This window comes from Apodemus sylvaticus, chromosome 4 (genome assembly GCF_947179515.1).
Source record: "Apodemus sylvaticus chromosome 4, mApoSyl1.1, whole genome shotgun sequence".
Classification (NCBI taxonomy): domain Eukaryota; kingdom Metazoa; phylum Chordata; class Mammalia; order Rodentia; family Muridae; genus Apodemus; species Apodemus sylvaticus.
Window position 1 is genome coordinate 78,381,634 of NC_067475.1, and position 16,938 is coordinate 78,398,571.

A 16,938-nucleotide genomic window follows, 5' to 3' on the forward strand; every position below is an offset into this window, starting at 1 on the left:
GTTTCTCTATGTAGCCCTGGCTGTCCTGGAGCTCGCTCTGTAGACCAGGCTGGCCTCGAACTCAGAAATCTGCATGCCTCTGCCTCCCAAGTGCTGGGATTACAGGCGTGGGCCACCGCCGCCCAGCGGGGCAGAGTCTTTATCTCAGCCTCATCCTTGCTCTCTACGGTGCAATCGCCAGCCAAGGGGTAGCCAAACAGATGGCCTACCTCTAAAGGCACAAATACATGGATGGGATCAAAGCCGGAGGTGAAAACGCTGGAAACCATCCCGAACTAGATGCTCTGGGTCAAGTGGGTGCCTAGGTTCCAGCCACCCTCTTCATCCGGCTTGCTCCAGCCTTACTCCTGCAGCCAGGAGGCGGCCCTGTCCTCCCCTAGGCTAAGCCCAGGGAGACTGACAGCCAGCAGAGGTGATCCGGCCCAAAGCCGTCTCCCCCGAGGCAATCTTGGGCTATTTTCTCTAAAGCTGTGCCACTGCCTAACTCCTCTGCGAGTTTCTCAGCAGCCACATGTTTACACCTTTATAGTGAGCGACATCACACAACAAACACTGATCGGCTGCTGTGAGTGCTTCCGCCGGCCACGCGGCAGAGAGCAAAACCAAACGCTATGAAGCAAAGTGAGTTCGCGCACCACGAGGAGCGCGTGGGAGACTTTCACCTAGGTGTTCCTCCAGGTGAGCAAAAAGCGCGTGAGGTGCTTGCCTAGGGCAGCGGATAAACTTCGAACCCTGAGGGAGGGGCGAGCCGCACCTTGGATGTGCGTGGGACTCCGGCACGTCGCCTAGGGCAGGTGTGCGCGCGGGTGGCGTGTGCTTGTGCAAAGCCGGACCCTGACCCTGGAGCGGGGATAAGGGGCGCGGCACCTGGTTGGAGCTCAGTAAATATTTATGGTGAGAGTGACAAGCAGGGCCCACCTCCTGGAAGGGGAGGAGGAAAGCCAGAGCCCTCCTCAATTCCAGGCTCCTCCCCTGCAGGCTCAGCACCGAACTGGCCACGGCGTCCTGGCCCGATGTAATTATAGGGTCTGCCGCCAAGCCTGGCCGTAAAAAACCGGGATGAAACGGCCTGGAAGCCTCGGAAACTGGGCCGGACCCTGCAAAGAGCCCCGGGTCCGCGGCTTGCCCTGATGCGCAGCCGCAAAGAAGGGAGGCCAGGGACAGAAACCCCCGCCCATCACACCCTGCAACGCACACAGGCTCACGGCCACCCCGTCACACACGCAAACTACCAAACACTCAGCTTTTGACTTTACAGCTCCAAGAATGCACTCGAGCCTAATCAAACACCTGCCCGCCAGCTCCTACTCAGGCGCAGACGCCGCCAACCCCTCTCCAGACAGCTGCTGATTCGAGAGGTGCATTCCTGCAGGGTTGTTTACATGGAGCGGGGGAGGGGGTCTGAGCCTGGTACTGAGGGCCCACCCACTGGAAGACCCAAGTCAGACTCAGTCAAACACAGCCGCTCAAACTACCCCCACTCCAACACACCCCCACCCCCGCCGCACGCCCAAACTCGTTTCTCCTCTTCACACGCTGTTCACAAACATTAGCATATGTATGTCAGGCGTTTCACACGCTTCCACACACAAGTGTCTTTACACCTACCCTCCATCACACGCATTTACACACGCCATATGTACATGTGTCGGTTAGTTTGTCACCCTTCATGACCTTATTCCCACATTCTATCTGCAAGAGCGCATTCGCTCAAGACACACGTGACACATATAAACAGACCATCAGTGTACGTTGGCGCTATTGAAAATATTAAGAACACCCCCTCCACCCCCTGAGCCCAAGGGTCCTGTGAGTTCTCGAATAGAGTACTGATGGACGGAGGAGCCCGTAGCCCCGGCCGCACACGTTACACACTTGATCACACACACAACGTCGTACTTTATTCCCGGCATCTAAGCGATGACACAATCTCTTGAACAAAGACAACATTGACAAACCCAACAAAAACAAACAGGCGCGTCTGTGTGGGGAGGGGCAGCCAAGCCAGAGTCTAGGCATGGGGGAGGGCTGGGAGGGGGGGATCACGAGAGAGTGTGAGAAGGCGAGTGCGCAGGCCTGGGTGTGAATCTCAGGAAAGGTGTGGTTATATCCCCCACCTCACACCCTGACAAGATTGGCGCCCCGCGCTGCAAAGCCGAGTCCTGAAGCCACTGGTCCCCAGACCCACACGTGTAAATTCTTCCCTTTTTCCAGCTTGCGATTGCTTCCAGTCCCACAAAACAAACAGAGCCTCACATAGACCCCCCACCTACCCCCCCCCCCCGTAAGTGAACACACAGCTACGGGAGGATCTGTGCAGACCCCGGAGCGCTCTCTGTCCCTGAGGTTCGGGAGTCCTCCCTCCCAGAGTCTTTTCCCTTCCTCCACCGCAGCCACCAAGCCCTGGGGCAGCGCGCGCCGGGCGGGGCGGGGGCGGGGCGGGTGTCGAGCGGCGCCTGCCCAAAAGGCGGAGTCGAGCAGCCGAGAGGCCAGATTTGTAATCGTGGTGCCTACTGTACCGTGGAGAAGCCAGTGGGAACCTTACTCTGCAGAGCTCTCGTCCTGGCCTGGCTCGGCCCGGCCCCGCGCTATGGAGTTCCTTTGGGCCCCTCTCTTGGGTCTGTGCTGCAGTCTGGCCGCTGCTGACCGCCACATCGTCTTCTGGAACAGTTCAAATCCCAAGTAAGCCCTGAGACTCCCTGGCAGCCTGGGTGCCGGGTTGGCAATGGCCTTTCCCAGGGTAACTGTCCCCGCCAAACCCTGGCCTGAACCTAGGAGAGGTGGCCAGGGGTGGGAAGGATCTATCGCTCCCCACCTCCCCCTTACTACCTGGCAACAGCCGACCAGGGCAGAAACCTGCTCACGCCGACTTGCACAGGCGCTGGCTGTTTCTGCCCTCTCTTTCTGCCCTCTGGCACTCGTCACTCTGAAGTAAGGATCTCATGCTGAGCGCTCCCGCCGTGATAATGGAACGTTGGCCCTGGCCTCGGGGGCTCTTTAAGTCCCCCCAGGAAACTTGTGCGCACTGCCTTTATCTTCGTGCCACTTGGGCATTTGTATACCAACTGGCAGCTATTGACATCAGGAGGAATCAGTGCTCAGGGTTTCTGAAGAGATCCTACGCAGGGATCTAGGTTTCGGGCATTAGGCATTCACTCTGTATTTAAGATGACCCTGGAGAGTACCTCCAAGGAATTTTTGGGGGGTGGCATAAATTAGGCACACGCTGTGCATGGGTAGCCGGCTGAGGTGGTCACACTGAGGAACTGGTAAGAGGAGTGTCACAGGAAAACTGGGGAGGAGCGGAGTGGGGCTTCACAGGGCTACAAAGGCTGTAACAGGAAGGAGGTAATTTCTCCCCGGGCAGGTTTTAGGGCAATGAAGCAAATGGTCTTGAGAGGAAGACACGGTCGGGCCCTTTGTTCTTGCCCTTGAGTTTCCTTAAGTTATGAGAACAGTGTTTGGGCAAAACCTAAGAGGGGGCTATGGTGGGACAAGCAAAAGCCACCCGGGAGCTGAGGTGAGAAGTCCAGGCCACAGAATGCCCCGGATCCACCCCCAGATCCAGCGAGCTCGCCTCCCCTTCCCCTGAGGCAGATGCTGTGCCAGGTTCCTCTGGCACTGCCTATTGAGGGTCTGTTGTCCAGGGCATGTCGGAGGGCAAGATAAAGCCAGCTGCCGCCCCTAGAGGGATGTCCTCCTGGCCCTGGAGTGCTGGGGATGCCCAGCCAGCCCTTGAGTTTGCCCCTTGCCTCCCTGACCTAGTCCTGTCCTAGTAGTGGGAAAGAGCAAAGTCCCTGTTTATGCCCATGCCAGGTGTTGGCCAAAGGAGGAGGAGGGGACAGGAAGCCATGAGTAGGGAGGGGGGACCCTGGCCTTTTCCGTTCCCAAGCTCCCAGGTTTCCTCTCTTTCAGGAAGGAGCCTCTTCCTTGCCCCCCTCCGTCTTCTCCACCACTAATATAACCCCCTTTTCCAGATGGAGGCTGCGTGTCACAGGCAGGTTAAGTGTAGGAGATAGGACGGCTAAGTATAGCCTCGGCCCTGGCCCTCTGGACACACAGCCCCTGTCTTATTTACAGCCACAGGAAAGCCAGTCTAGAGTGGAGGTCACTGGCGATCTAGCCGGGCCCAGCGTGGGGGAAGAGATGAGGGGGCAGTGAACAGGGCGGGTGTAGGGTTGCAGAGGTGACTCAGGGCAGTGGGCATCGGTCCTGGGATCACCAGGCTCCAGACAGAGGCGGTGTCAGAGAAAGGCGGCTCTGTGAGCTGGTCCTGGAGAGACAGATACCCTCGCTATTCACACTTCCCTGATCCTTTTTTGCCCAGAGGCCAGCACTGGGGCAAACCAGTCCCGGGCTGTCCTGGGGTCCTGGGGGGCTGCTCGCTTTTGACAAGGTAAAATGTCACAGGCTCTCAAGAGTGCCTGGGCGGTGGCAGAGGTGGATGAAGCAGGAATGAGTCAGTGCCCATCACGGGAACCGGGGAGACGCCAGGCCCAGAGCTGAAATACCTGTTCTGAAATGGCTTCTATGTTTATCTCTCCAGAGAGGAATTTTAAAAGCCTCCCTCTGCTTCTCTCTCTTTTCCCCGGGGTGGGGGAGGGGCCTGGTAAGCCTCGTTCTAGAGGCTGCAAACTGTTGCAAGGCCAGGCCTCTAAAGGGTCATGATGACTGGGTAGTGGGTGGCCACCGTGGAACCCCACCATCACCGTGGGCACCACCCATGCCTAGGACTTGGGTTGAAAGCGCGTTGGCAGGCAGCTCTGCCGAGCCCCTCCCTGGCGGTGCTGGGGGGAATTCAGAGGAGCTGCCTGGCTTTTCGGCGGGAGGTGGGGAAGCACTTTCCTACTGCTCAGACCCTACCCAGGCTGGAGCCAGGTGTCTGGAGCGCAGGAGGAGGGGCCAGTGGGCAGTCAGGCTGGAGCCTGCAGGCCCAGGGGGGGACCCTCTGGGGGAGGGCGGCTGGCTCCACCTGGAGAAGGGAAGGGCAGTGGCGGCCTCAGGTCTAAGAACTGGAGCGTCTCCTCAGGGGAAGGTGAAATCGTAACTCTTGGAGATAAAATCACAGCGATTTTCAGGAGTGAGAAAATATAGCGCGAGGAGATCAGGGCACAAATATGAGAGGAACAGGAAAGGGAGATTTGAGGAAAACTGATAGGGTTTGATTATCTGTGAATCTGGTTTTAGACCTGGAATTGGGGTACTGAAGTGCAGTCTCCCAGCATTTAGAGACGTCCCCGGGGAAACATTCATCAATAGAATAGAAAGGAAAGTGAGCTACAGACATGGTTAGAAGCCATCCTTGGCCAAACACCCGGAGTGTTCTAGAAGGCGCTTCGGTACCTGAGAGATTCTTAGCGGATGTTATCTGGATAATGAGTATGAGATGGTAGTGAGGGAATGAAGAAGTCAAGATCAGTAAATATGGAGTTGAGATTCTGGAAGCGTCCTTGGGACTCCAGTGTGAGATGTCAGGGCCAATGTCATGCGCGGGAAGTTCAAGGCTGACTTCTCAGTGAAGGGCTTCCTCCTGCTTTGCCCGGGCTCAGGTTCCGAGAGGAGGACTACACTGTCCACGTGCAGCTGAATGACTACCTGGACATCATCTGCCCGCACTACGAGGACGACACTGTGGCCGACGCCGCCATGGAGCGGTACACACTGTACATGGTGGAGCACCAGGAGTATGTGGCGTGCCAGCCCCAGTCCAAGGACCAGGTGCGATGGAAGTGCACCCAGCCCAGTACCAAGCACGGCCCAGAGAAGCTGTCCGAGAAGTTCCAACGCTTCACGCCGTTCACCTTGGGCAAGGAATTCAAGGAAGGACACAGCTACTACTACATCTGTGAGTGCGCAGGGACAGGCCTCGGAGCCCTGGTGGCCGTGCGTGCTTAGTGGGAAGTCGAGTAGCCGCAGAGAGCCTCCCTTCAGAGTCTAAACTTGTTTTTCTCCCATTCGTATCAGGGGTGTGGAGTGAGCTTCAGGTGTCTTAGGCGCTCTGTCTGGTAAATGGGCACAGAGATGAAAAACCACTCCTAGCCCCTGTCCTTGAGGAAGGTGGGAAGGATCCCGAATAAACCGTCAGGCCAGGAGAAGGGTGTGTGACAGACATGAGCACCAGACACTTGGGAAAATGTACATGAGTACCCTGACTTCAGACACCAGAAGAGGGCATGAGATCCCATTACAGACAGGTGTTTGTGAGCCACCGTGTGGCTGCTGGGATTTGAACTCAGGACCTCTGGAAGAGCAACCTGTGCTATTAACTGCTGAGCCATCTCTCCAGCCCCAACCCTTGGGAAAATGACCTGTGTCGTTTTCTTTTCTGTCTGTGCCCAAGGTCAAAGATAGAAAAGGCCAAGTCCAGAATGACTTGAACAGGAGAGCACAGGCGCAGAGGGAGGGGGCAGCTCCTGAGAGAGGCTGGAGGAGGAAACAGGGATGGGCTTGCAAAGTGAAGCAGGCAGATTCTTGGGGCCCAAACACTAGGAGGGGTTCAGACTTTCTCCTGAGGGGGCAGAAACCTGTTGATGTATCCCAAGACCTGCCAGGCCAGGGGCTTCGTGAAGACCAGCTCCAGGCCTTACTCTTCTGACTGAGCCTAGGTCAGCATGCTAGACGGTGGTCCAGGGGAAGGGAGATTACACATGAACACCTCACCCATCTGCAGCTGGGAGGTGTGAGACGGGATACGTGGAGGGGACCGTGTCCACAGCCCTGTCACTCACTGCTGAGGGACAGTGTCCACCGCTCTGTCATCCCCTGCTAAGGGACAGTGTCCATGGCCCTGCTGCTCACTGCTAGGGCTGAGCGTTGCTCCAGAGACTAGGAGCTGGGGCTGCACACTGCTCAGAAAGTAGCTAGGCATGGTGGCTTAGGCACATAAGCCTGGCGCAGAGTTCCAGGTCAGTGCGGACTAGAGTGAGACTGTGCCTAAAACAGATTTAATAGGAATGCTCAGTTCAGAGCACTGGTCGATTCCCAGCACCACATAGCAGCTACAAGGCCACGGTATCCGGTTCCAGAGGATTCAGTGTCCTGACCTCTGAAGGCACTAAGGCAGACAGCACAGTACTCAGACAAAACACTCACATACGTAAAATTAATTTAAGAACGTTTTAAAAATTTATTTATTTATTTTATTTGCTAAGCTATCTCATTGGCTCTCTCTCTCTTTTAAAGATTGTATGATGTATGTATGTGTGTATGTATTTAATGTATGTGAGTACACTGTAGTTGTCTTCAGACACATCAGATCCCATTACAGATGGTTGTGAGCCACCATGCAGTTGCTGGGAATTGAACTCAGGACCTCTGGAAGAGCAGTCAGTGCTTTTCTTTTTTTTCTTTCTTTCTTTCTTTTTTTTTGGGTTTTTTTTTTTTTTTTTTGGTTTTTTTTTTTTTTGGTTTTTTCAAGACAGGGTTTCTCTGTGTAGCCCTGGCTGTCCTAGAACTCACTCTGTAGACCAGGCTGGCCTCGAACTCAGAAATCTGCCTGCCTCTGCCTCCCAGAGTGCTGGGATTACAGGTGTGAGCCAACACCGCCTGGCTAAAAACATTTTATAAAGATTAAATTTTAAAATCAAGTGCAGATGGGGGGAAAGGAATTGGAGCAGGGACAGGTCTGGTAGGCCACACCTGCAGTCCTAGCCCTGAGGAGGCCAAAGCAAGGAGAGCTGGGAGGTTAGTTTAAGGCTAACCTGGGCTACATATAGAGACCTTGTCACAAAAGGTGGGGGGTGGGCGGCCACTGGAGAGAATGTTCAGTGATTAAGAGCATTGACTGCTCTTCCAGAGATCCCAAGTTCATTTCCCAGCAACCACATGATGGCTCACAACCATCTGTAATGGGATCTGATGCCCTCTTCTGGTGTGTCTGAAGACAACTACAGTGTACTCACATACATTAAATACATACATACATACATACATACATACATACATACAATCTTTAAAAGAGAGAGAGCCAATGAGATAGCTTAGCAAATAAAACGGCGCTTGCTGCCAACCTGAAAACATGACTTTGATCTCCAGCTGCCACGTGACTGAAGGAGAGATATGCTTTCCCAAATTATCCTCTGGCCTCTAAACATGGGACACACACTATGAATAAAATATTTTATATAGAGACACACACTATGAATAAAATGGTTTTTTTTTTGGTTTTTTTTTTTTTTTTGTTTGTTTGTTTGAGACAAGGTTTCTCTGTGTAGCTCTGGCTGTCCTGGAACTCATTCTGCAGACTAGGCTGGCCTTGAACTCAGAAATCTGCCTGCCTCTGCCTCCCAAGTGCTGGGATTACAGGCATGCACCACCACGCCCGGCGAATAAAATGTTTTATATAGAGAGGGAGGGAGGTGATGCTTGCCTAAAATCCCAGCACTCAGAAGGCAGAGGCAGGAGGATCAGGAGTTGAAGAGCATCCTCAGCTGTATCGAGCACGTTCAAGGCCAGCCTGAGCTTCGTGAGATCCTGTCATCCCCAAATTTAATTACGTTTTTTAAAGAAGCAGATACCGCACAAGCCTGACAACCTAAATTTTGTCCAGAGCCCACATGAGAGGCCAAATGCTGTGGTGTACATATGTAATCCCAGCACTCTGATAGGGACATGGAGGTGGAGACAGGAAACCTAGCCTTAGCGGACTGTGGTGGAATCGGCACTCGGGAGGCAGAAGCATGTGGGTCTCTGTGAGTCAGAGACCAACCTGGTCTACATAGTCTATCCCAGAGCAGCAAGGGCTCTGTAAAGAGAGCCTGCCTCAAATGAATGAATGAATGAATGAATGAATGAATATAAGCAGGGCACTGAGTCAGACAAGTTTGACCTCTTGTCTTCTAGCAAAGGCCCTTTCCTTAACACCCTATGGATTTGTTTTACAGCCAAACCTATCCACCATCAGGAATCCCAGTGCTTGAAGCTGAAGGTGACCGTGAATGGCAAAATCAGTGAGTGTCAGGCCTTGTGGCCGCGCCCTTCCATCCGTGCTGGGCGGGGTCTGGTGGTCTGGGATGGGGAGGAAGCTGCCTCTCTGCCTCCTGGTGCAAAAAGCCTGATCTACTTCCATTCTTATCTTTCAGCTCATAGTCCCCAGGCCCACGCCAACCCACAGGAGAAGAGACTCCAAGCAGGTAGGCAGCCAGTTTAGCCTGGGTCACAGGAAGGGGTTGCTTAAAGAGGCCAAGGAGTAAGGTGGCTCCTTAGCCACACGCGGGCTGGCTTAATCCTGTTTGGCTGGAAGCCGTTGCCAACCCTTACCTTGTCTGTCTTTGCCTTCTCACCTCACAGATGACCCGGAAGTGCAGGTTTTGCACAGCGTTGGTCACAGCGCCGCTCCCCGCCTCTTCCCATTGGTCTGGGCCGTATTACTCCTACCACTGCTGCTGCTGCAAACTCAGTGAAGGTGTATGCTTGCCCTGGCTTATGGATTGGAACGGGACTAAGGGGAAGGGATAAGCCCCCCAAGCCCCAGCCCTGGGAACCTCTCCCACCACACGCACAAGACGCCGCCATGAAGCCTCAGAAGGTTCAGTATTAAGGGTTTTAACCAAAAGGAGTTCAGCCAGCCCACCTGGGCCATCCGTGCTCCACTTCAGAGGGATGCAGAAAGAAATGGAGAAGGGCCTTTCCCTGCGGTTTCTACCTTTAAGCCAAAGAAACAAGCTGTGCAGACCTGGCCCATTAAGAGGGCTCAGTGGGAGAAGGGCTAAAAGAGCCTGAGGTCATGCAGTTGAACACTGAACTTGGTAAAGACGTCCTTCCCCAAGGAAGCCACGATGTGCAGATGAACTGATCAGAGGAAAAGCTTGAGACAGCTTCCTGTGGGGGAGCCAGGTACAGGAGAGGCAGCTTGGGCTGACCCAGCATCTCTGCAAGATTTCCACCTGCTGGGCTGCCAGAGAGGTTTGTAGCCCGGCACTGACAGCATCCTCCCCATCCCTGGGGCACCATCCCCTGGAGCTGTGCCAATGGGAGGACTGAAGCAGCCTGGTGTTAGCATAGAGCTGTAGGGCAGTGCCCATGTACAGCCTGGAGTTCAACTTAACGGGCAGGGCCCACATGTACAGTGTCTGTATATAAACGTGCTGTGTCTGTTCATTTCTACAACTGCAGGGTTTTTTTATACAGTGTTCTTGGATTCGTAATAAATTGATGTTTTTGGTTTTTTATGAGCATGCTTTTCTGCCCCACCATGTTGATTTGTGACCAGTGTCCCTGTTGTGTGTTAGGCTCTGTGCTGAACAGAAGCAACGGGGGTGGGGGGACGTGGGGAGGGGCTAATAATGCACAGCTACTCTTGTGGCTCAGGTTAAAAATTTGAAATTGCATGAGCAACTCAGACCTTGCCTCAAAAGCAAAAAGAAAGAGCTGGAAATGTACCTCAAGAAGTAGAGGGTAACATAAGGTGTGTTAGCCCTGAGTTCAGTCCTCAGCAGCACAAAATCTAAGTAGCCAGGCATGGTGGCTTGTGCCCAGCACCCAGAAGGTTGAAGCAGCATTGACAAAATTCCAATGCCAGCCTGAGTTACAATGTGAGACCTTGTCTCACCAAAAAAAAAAAAAAAAAAAAAAAAAAAAAAAAAAAGCCGGGTGTGGTGGCACACGCCTGTAATCCCAGCACTTGGGAGGCAGAGGCAGGTGGATTTCTGAGTTCGAGGCCAGCCTGGTCTACAGAGTGAGTTCTAGGACAGCCAGGGCTACACAGAGAAACCCTGTCTCGAAAAAAAACCAAAAAAAAAAAAAAAAAAAAAAAAAGTAAATAAAAGACAAATAAGTGGCTAGGACCAGAAAAAAATATGACACAATTTAGTTTTAATTTTTTTCTCTAAAAAATACATGCTTCTTACCAGGCCAAAGGAGGAGTGTCTCTCCTCTGAGGGTTGTGCGGAACTCCGTACAAGAGTGGGCTATAGATTCCTCTCCGCACCCACTCTTTGTTCTTCCTGTCCAGCCTCTCCAGCCTCAAGCGCTGGGCTTTGGCATAGCATGCAGGTACTCATGCTGTCTGGGTGAGTCAGGAGCTGGATGCCAGCTGTGCGCAGCCCCGCCCGCCCGCAGAGCCGCGTGGGAGGCTGGGAGGGAAAGTTCCCAGCAGCGAGTGTGTTGCAAGGGGCTGGCGGTAGGCTTGTCCACGGATGGGGCAGGTCGTGAAAGAGCGGATATCAGAAAGGGGATGGTAATTCCTGCTCGATTTGGGGGACAGACTGGAAAGAGGTTTCAATAATCTCCAGGGAAAACCTCCCAAAGCTGGGTAGCCAAGGTTCTGCTATGGATTGGGGGCGCGTTAAAGACTTGTGAGACTAAATTTGGGGTTTGTGTCTAACACACCAGAACATACAAAAACCCACAAGTTGAGGCTAGTGGTCTAGATGATACAGGGGATGCGCAGTGTGAGGAGGGGCCAGGTCGGGGACAAATGCAGGGACCCTACTAAAACCACTAAGCGCAATCGGAAGGGCAAGATGAGGACCCAGGCCCGCACATCACAGCAAACCACCCGGCCTGCACGTGGCGCTGGTTTGGCAGGGTCCCCAGTTCCGGTGCAGTTCGGGCGAGGGCGGGTTCCGGCGCGGTTCCGCGGGGAGGGGCGGGGCTTCGCCTTTTCGGCAGCTCCGGGACTGAGCTGCTGGCGCACCGTACTGGGCTAGGCAGCCGGCTCCGGTGGGATGGAGGCGGGCGGCGTGGCAGACTCTTTCCTTTCCAGTGCCTGCGTGCTCTTCACCCTGGGCATGTTCTCCACTGGCCTGTGAGAGTGCGGATGGACTGGGTTGGGGTAGGACCAGGAAGTCAAGAAAGGAAAGTGGTCAAGAACCGTGGCTACAATTTCTGGCTGCTTTTGGAACCCAGAATAGTAGCGGGATAGGCTTCGGTGATCTGGGGTCCTAGGCGTGGCTGGCTGCTCGGCCTGAGGGGGAGAACTGCTTGTCGTTCAGGGTGGGTGGCAAGCACCGAGGAATCTTTTACCCACTCCTAACAGTTTCCTCTTGGTCCCCTTCCAGCTCGGACCTCAGGCACATGCAGAGGACACGGAGCGTGGACAACATCCAGTTTCTGCCTTTTCTCACCACGGATGTCAAGTGAGAGTGTTGTTGGCTGTAGTGGGAAAGACTGAGGGAGGTGCACGAGATCCCTGGGGACCTGCAACCCCAGCTCCCTGGACCATAATCCTCCTTCCCTCGCAGCAACCTGGGCTGGCTGAGTTATGGACTCTTGAAGGGAGACGGAACCCTCATCATCGTCAATACCGTGGGTGCCGTGCTCCAGACTCTTTATATCCTGGTCTATCTGCGCTACAGTCCTCAGAAGGTAGAGGCCCTCCCTGGCACCCGCTTATGCCCCACACCTGGCCATGTTGGCAGAGTACACAGTTTTATTTCCTGGAAGACTAGTAGGATGGCATTACTTCCTCTTCCTAGAAGGCCCTTCTGACTCTCCTTCCCATGAAGCCAACCCTTCAAAATGCACACAGAGCCATCCACCCTCCCCTCACCCAGCCCCGTGATGTCAGGGATACCCTGTGCTCTCCAGCAGGCTGGGGAGAGAGGGCTATACTGTCTGACGGGACCTTTAGGACCAGGACCAATGGCTAAGGATGGCCGTTAGCCTGCTTCCCCACTCAATCACGCCAACACTGTACTAGTCTCTTATTGTGTTTGTATGTGAGGCTCACATGAAACAGGGAGGGAGAAAAGAGGATGCTCTCCCCTCCCTGGAGACCCGCAGTGTTGTGTGGAGGAGACTGCCTTCTAGTGACTGGGGTGAGAGGCTGACACGAAGGCTGGGATAAAAGTTGATTTCCCCATTAGAGCATGGCGGAAGACAGGAGGAGGCGATTCCAGCAGCGATGAGTGTTCTGGGCACACATGCATGTAAGACGCCTCTCCCCTGCAGCATGGTGTAGTCCTCCAGACGGCGACCCTGCTGGCTGTCCTTCTCCTGGGTTATGGCTACTTCTGGCTTGTGGTGCCGGACCCTGAGGCCCGGCTGCGGCAGCTCGGCCTCTTGTGCAGCGTCTTTACCATCAGCATGTACCTGTCCCCACTGGCTGACTTGGTGAGTGGGGTGGCCAAGGGGTAGGGGAGATGAGAAGGGCTGGGCTCCCCGAGCCGAGGGCTGGCTAATACTGGGGCGGGGGCAGGGGGCAGCCAGCTCTTGGAAGAAGTCAAGGCAGCAGAGGTGGGCGAGTGGGATGGGGGAAGGGCTAGATGGAAGACACGTCAACAGGGATTATGGTCTTTTTCATGAGGAAATTCTCTGGCAAGGTTTCAGGAATGGTTCTGTGAACCTAAACCAGGAACATTTTTGCCATAGGCCAAGATCATTCAGACTAAATCAACCCAGCGCCTCTCCTTCCCACTGACCATCGCCACCCTTCTTTCCTCTGCCTCCTGGTCCATCTATGGGTTTCGCCTCAGAGACCCATACATCACCGTAAGCAGATTCTGGATGGGAGCTTGGGTCCACAGAGCAGGAGCCAGTCTGGCCCTTACAGCAGCTTTTGATTGCAGGTACCCAACCTTCCAGGAATCCTTACCAGCTTCATCCGCCTTGGGCTTTTCTGCAAGTATCCTCCAGAGCAAGCCAAGAAACACCACCTTCTCCAGACCTGACCCCAGGCACCTTAGTGCAAACTCATACCAAACAGAGTTCCTGTTGCTGCTGGTCCTTGTGACCAAGTCCATGGATGCACTAGGTTGTGAGAAAAAGATGACTTTGACAAAAAAGGGATCAAAGATGTTTACTTAGCTCAGATGGGATCTACGGGATGAAATCACATTTTTAAGAGAGATTGTCTTTTCTTATTTTGGAGGCTGCAGTGGTATCTGTAGAGTGTGCCTTAAAATAAACTGACCCCCACCTCCCGCCTACAGAGCTATGTGTTCTTCACTGTCCTCAACCTGCCTGACCTGACAGAGGGCTTAGTGCCTGGGCCTGTAGGATTGGTTCACAGAAGATATTTGAAAGAACTAGAAGCTAGGGCTGGAGAGATGGCTCATTCAGAGGTCCTGAGCTCAATTCCCAGCAACCACATGGTAGCTCACAGCCATCTGTAATGAGATCCAAGGCCCTCTTCTGGTGTGGTGTGTCTGAAGACAGCGACATACAATAAACAAATCTTTACCAAAAACAAAAAACAACAAAAACTAGCAGTCTGAAAGATCCAGGAAGACCTTTAAAAAACAAAACAAAACTTGCAAGCTGTAGATAGGGGTGCAGGCTTTCTGCCCAGTCCTGTGTGGGAAGCCTGTATAATCCCAGGACTTCAGAGACTGAAGCACTCCGAAGCAGGGGCTCACAGGTTGTTCACACAGCAGGTTGTAGGCCAGGTGGACTACTTACTAAAGCCATATACACAAATAAACCTGTTTTGGGGATATTGTTCAGTTGAGAGCTTCCATGTTTGAAACCCCAGTACCACATAAACTGGTCTAAACTAGTCATGGTGGGGTTCACCTGTAATTAGAGAAGTTAGGTAAAGAATCAAGATTGCCCTCAGCCGGAATGGATACAGAAACTGTGGTATATATACACAATGGAGTACTCTTCAACTATTAAAAATGATGAATTCATGAAATTCTTAGGCAAATGGATGGAACTAGAAAGTGTCATCCACAGTGAGGTAACCCAATCACAAAAGAACACACATGGTACGCACTCACTGATAAGTGGATATTAGCCCAAAAGCTCAAACAAGTTATAATTCACAGACCACAGGAAGCTCAAAGTGGGTGCTTTGATTCCTCTGAGAAAGGGAACAAAATACAGGAGCAATTATGGAGACAAAGTGTGGAGCAGAGACTGAAGGAAAGGCCACCCAGAGACTGCCCCACCTGGGGATTCATCCTATAAACAGTACCAAACCCTGAAACTACTATGGATAACAATAAGCACATTCCGAATGGGGCCTGCTATGGTTGTCTTTTGGAGGGGCCCTGCCAGAGCTGCCAACCATTGCACTAAAAGAGGGGTTCCCAGTGGAGGAGTTGGAGGGCAGCCTGGAGGAGCTTGGGGGGTTTGCAACCCCATGGGCGCCAGACACTCCAGGACTCCCAGGGACTAAGCCATCAACCAAGGGGTACACATGGTTCCAGCCAAGAGAATGCCTTGTCGGGCATCAGTGGGAGGAGAGGTCCTGTGAAGGCTCAATGTATACCCCAGTGTGGGGAAATCCAGGGGGGTGGGGTCGTGGGAGTGGGTCGGGTGGAGGAGCATAGTCTTGGAGGCAGGGGGTGGGAGGACGGGTTGGGGGTTTTCAGGGGAAGCCAGGAAGGGGATATAACATTTGAAATGTAAATAAATACATTCAATGTAAAAAAAAAAAAAAAGGTAGTCCTCAGCCCTTGGCTGGGGTCAAGGCCAGTCTAGGATACATGACAACATAACATCCTATTTAAGACAGAAAAAGAATCTTGAGAAGGAGACAGAATACCACCAAAACGAAAAGCTAAGGCCTGGTAGGGTGCCTCTCCTGCCCCTCATTTCTTGACCTCTGGTATATAGAACACGCCCCCCCCCCCATTCTCCACACTCAAAACTAAGCAAGATTAGAAAATAAAACTGCATTTTAATGAGGAATGAGGAGAGGTGTCCAGGCTGGAAAGGGTTTAGGAGTCAGAAGCGCAGCCCCCTGCGGGCTAAATCAGCTCGCGCCTCCACGATCTGGCTCTGCAGTTCTCGGGCGGCGTCCTCACAGTCGTGAAATGTAGCTACGCGATAGCCCACAGTGCCCAGGGCATAGCAGCCAGCGGTCACCAACAGGTAGGCAGGCAGTGGCCACAGGACCTCCCGGCAGGGGAAGGGCAACTCCAGACCCAGTGCTCCCATGGTCAGGGCAGCCCAGGCAGAGCCCAGGAGCGCCAGTCCCCAAAGCCACTGTGTTAACTTCGTCATGTCTGCTGCAGGGAGAAAAAAAATCAAAGCTAAGGATTCTTCCTACCACTCCCCGCTCTGCACCTGACATATACTCGCAGTCGCTGCCACCCTCATCCACTTTCCACCGTGCCCGCAGCCTAAGCGTACCTCTGTGTGTCGCGCTGACGAGGCCCGCACCAGCATCCGGAAGTCCTTTTCTACTACCGCTCTTCTTCCGGGATGCCTTCTGGGAAATGTAGTTCTTAGGACAATTTCGGTCGCGCTCAGATCTAGGTTGGTTATACACTGCTCATAGAAAACCTGAGTTCAGAGGAGTTTTTGTGCTGTTTTGTTCTGGAGACCCAGATCGATACCGGCTGGAACTTGTGGGAAGTCTGAGGATACGCCAAAATGCTGCATTAAGATGGGAATGTTTCTCAAAAACAAAACAAAAACAAACAAAAAATGGGAATGCTATATCGTCCCCCTTAAACTCAGTTCTCCAGAACAGAAAGCCCACTCATTCAATTAATTATTCAAGCCTTCTTCCGACACACCCATCAATCAACGAAGAGGAACAAGCCATCTCACACTTGCTAGGCAAGTTCCCAACCACTGAGCCCTTTTTATTTTGAAACAGGATTTTACAGAATACCCAGAATAAACTTGAACTCCAATTTGAGAGCCTGTCTTGAAGAAATAGGCTAGTCATGTCAAATTGAATTGCAAATCACAAGCCCATATACCTGTGATTCCAGGGCAATTTAACAAAAGAAGAAAGACCATTGCAGGATATGATAAAGGGTTGGTTGCCAGGGGATGGAGAGGTGGGTCAGGAGTTAAGAGCACTGCCTGCTCTTCCAGAAGACTCTCGTTCAATTCCCAGTTCCCACATGGCAACTCACAACTGTCTGTAACTCCAGTTCCAGGGAATCCTACACCATCACACAGACATACATGCAGGTGAAACATTAATGTGCATAAGATAAAAAGAAATAATGTTTAAAAGGGTTGGCTGCCTTTAGGTAGAGATACCAATCTAAATAAAACAAGGGGGTTTTCTTTGGCTTGGTTTTTGGTTTGTTT

The 16,938-nt window shown here is 52.9% G+C and overlaps 3 protein-coding genes across 7 annotated transcripts; 2 read left to right on the forward strand and 1 right to left on the reverse strand.

Moving 5' to 3' along the window:
- Positions 1-2,508: 2,508 nt before the first annotated feature.
- On the forward strand, positions 2,509-10,169 carry Efna1 (ephrin A1). Its single transcript, XM_052180046.1, has 5 exons — positions 2,509-2,682; positions 5,550-5,845; positions 8,883-8,948; positions 9,081-9,131; positions 9,289-10,169. Exons 1-5 carry the CDS (start codon positions 2,591-2,593, stop codon positions 9,399-9,401), a joined length of 618 nt encoding a protein of 205 aa, XP_052036006.1. The 5' UTR covers positions 2,509-2,590; the 3' UTR covers positions 9,402-10,169.
- A 962-nt stretch (positions 10,170-11,131) lies between these two features.
- Positions 11,132-13,872, forward strand: Slc50a1 (solute carrier family 50 member 1). Of its 5 annotated transcripts, none has more exons than XM_052180048.1 (6): positions 11,132-11,176; positions 12,000-12,077; positions 12,183-12,306; positions 12,892-13,053; positions 13,312-13,431; positions 13,509-13,872. In XM_052180048.1, exons 1-6 carry the CDS (start codon positions 11,136-11,138, stop codon positions 13,608-13,610), a joined length of 627 nt encoding a protein of 208 aa, XP_052036008.1. In that variant the 5' UTR covers positions 11,132-11,135; the 3' UTR covers positions 13,611-13,872. The 5 variants fall into 5 exon arrangements, with proteins under 5 accessions (XP_052036008.1, XP_052036009.1, XP_052036007.1 ...); XM_052180049.1 differs by lacking the exon at positions 11,132-11,176 and adding an exon at positions 11,261-11,279; XM_052180047.1 differs by lacking the exon at positions 11,132-11,176 and adding an exon at positions 11,585-11,746.
- A 1,673-nt stretch (positions 13,873-15,545) lies between these two features.
- On the reverse strand, positions 15,546-16,095 carry Dpm3 (dolichyl-phosphate mannosyltransferase subunit 3, regulatory). Its single transcript, XM_052178676.1, has 2 exons — positions 16,021-16,095; positions 15,546-15,896 (listed from the first exon to the last, which is right to left on the reverse strand). Exon 2 carries the CDS (start codon positions 15,889-15,891, stop codon positions 15,613-15,615), a length of 279 nt encoding a protein of 92 aa, XP_052034636.1. The 5' UTR covers positions 15,892-15,896; positions 16,021-16,095; the 3' UTR covers positions 15,546-15,612.
- Between the last annotated feature and the right edge of the window lie 843 nt (positions 16,096-16,938).

What these genes read in the sequence shown, in the direction of transcription:
- Efna1 (XM_052180046.1), top strand. Translation starts at nt 2,591, where the DNA reads ATGGAGTTCCTTTGGGCCCCTCTCTTGGGTCTGTGCTGCAGTCTGGCC. An exon ending in GACCGTGAATGGCAAAATCA is followed by an intron (nt 8,949 to 9,080) that starts GTGAGTGTCAGG and finishes CTTATCTTTCAG; the next exon opens with CTCATAGTCCCCAGGCCCAC. An exon ending in GGAGAAGAGACTCCAAGCAG is followed by an intron (nt 9,132 to 9,288) that starts GTAGGCAGCCAG and finishes CTCACCTCACAG; the next exon opens with ATGACCCGGAAGTGCAGGTT.
- Slc50a1 (XM_052180047.1), top strand. Translation starts at nt 11,667, where the DNA reads ATGGAGGCGGGCGGCGTGGCAGACTCTTTCCTTTCCAGTGCCTGCGTG. An exon ending in TTTCTCACCACGGATGTCAA is followed by an intron (nt 12,078 to 12,182) that starts GTGAGAGTGTTG and finishes CTTCCCTCGCAG; the next exon opens with CAACCTGGGCTGGCTGAGTT. An exon ending in TCAGAGACCCATACATCACC is followed by an intron (nt 13,432 to 13,508) that starts GTAAGCAGATTC and finishes TTTTGATTGCAG; the next exon opens with GTACCCAACCTTCCAGGAAT.
- Dpm3 (XM_052178676.1), bottom strand. Translation starts at nt 15,891, where the DNA reads ATGACGAAGTTAACACAGTGGCTTTGGGGACTGGCGCTCCTGGGCTCT.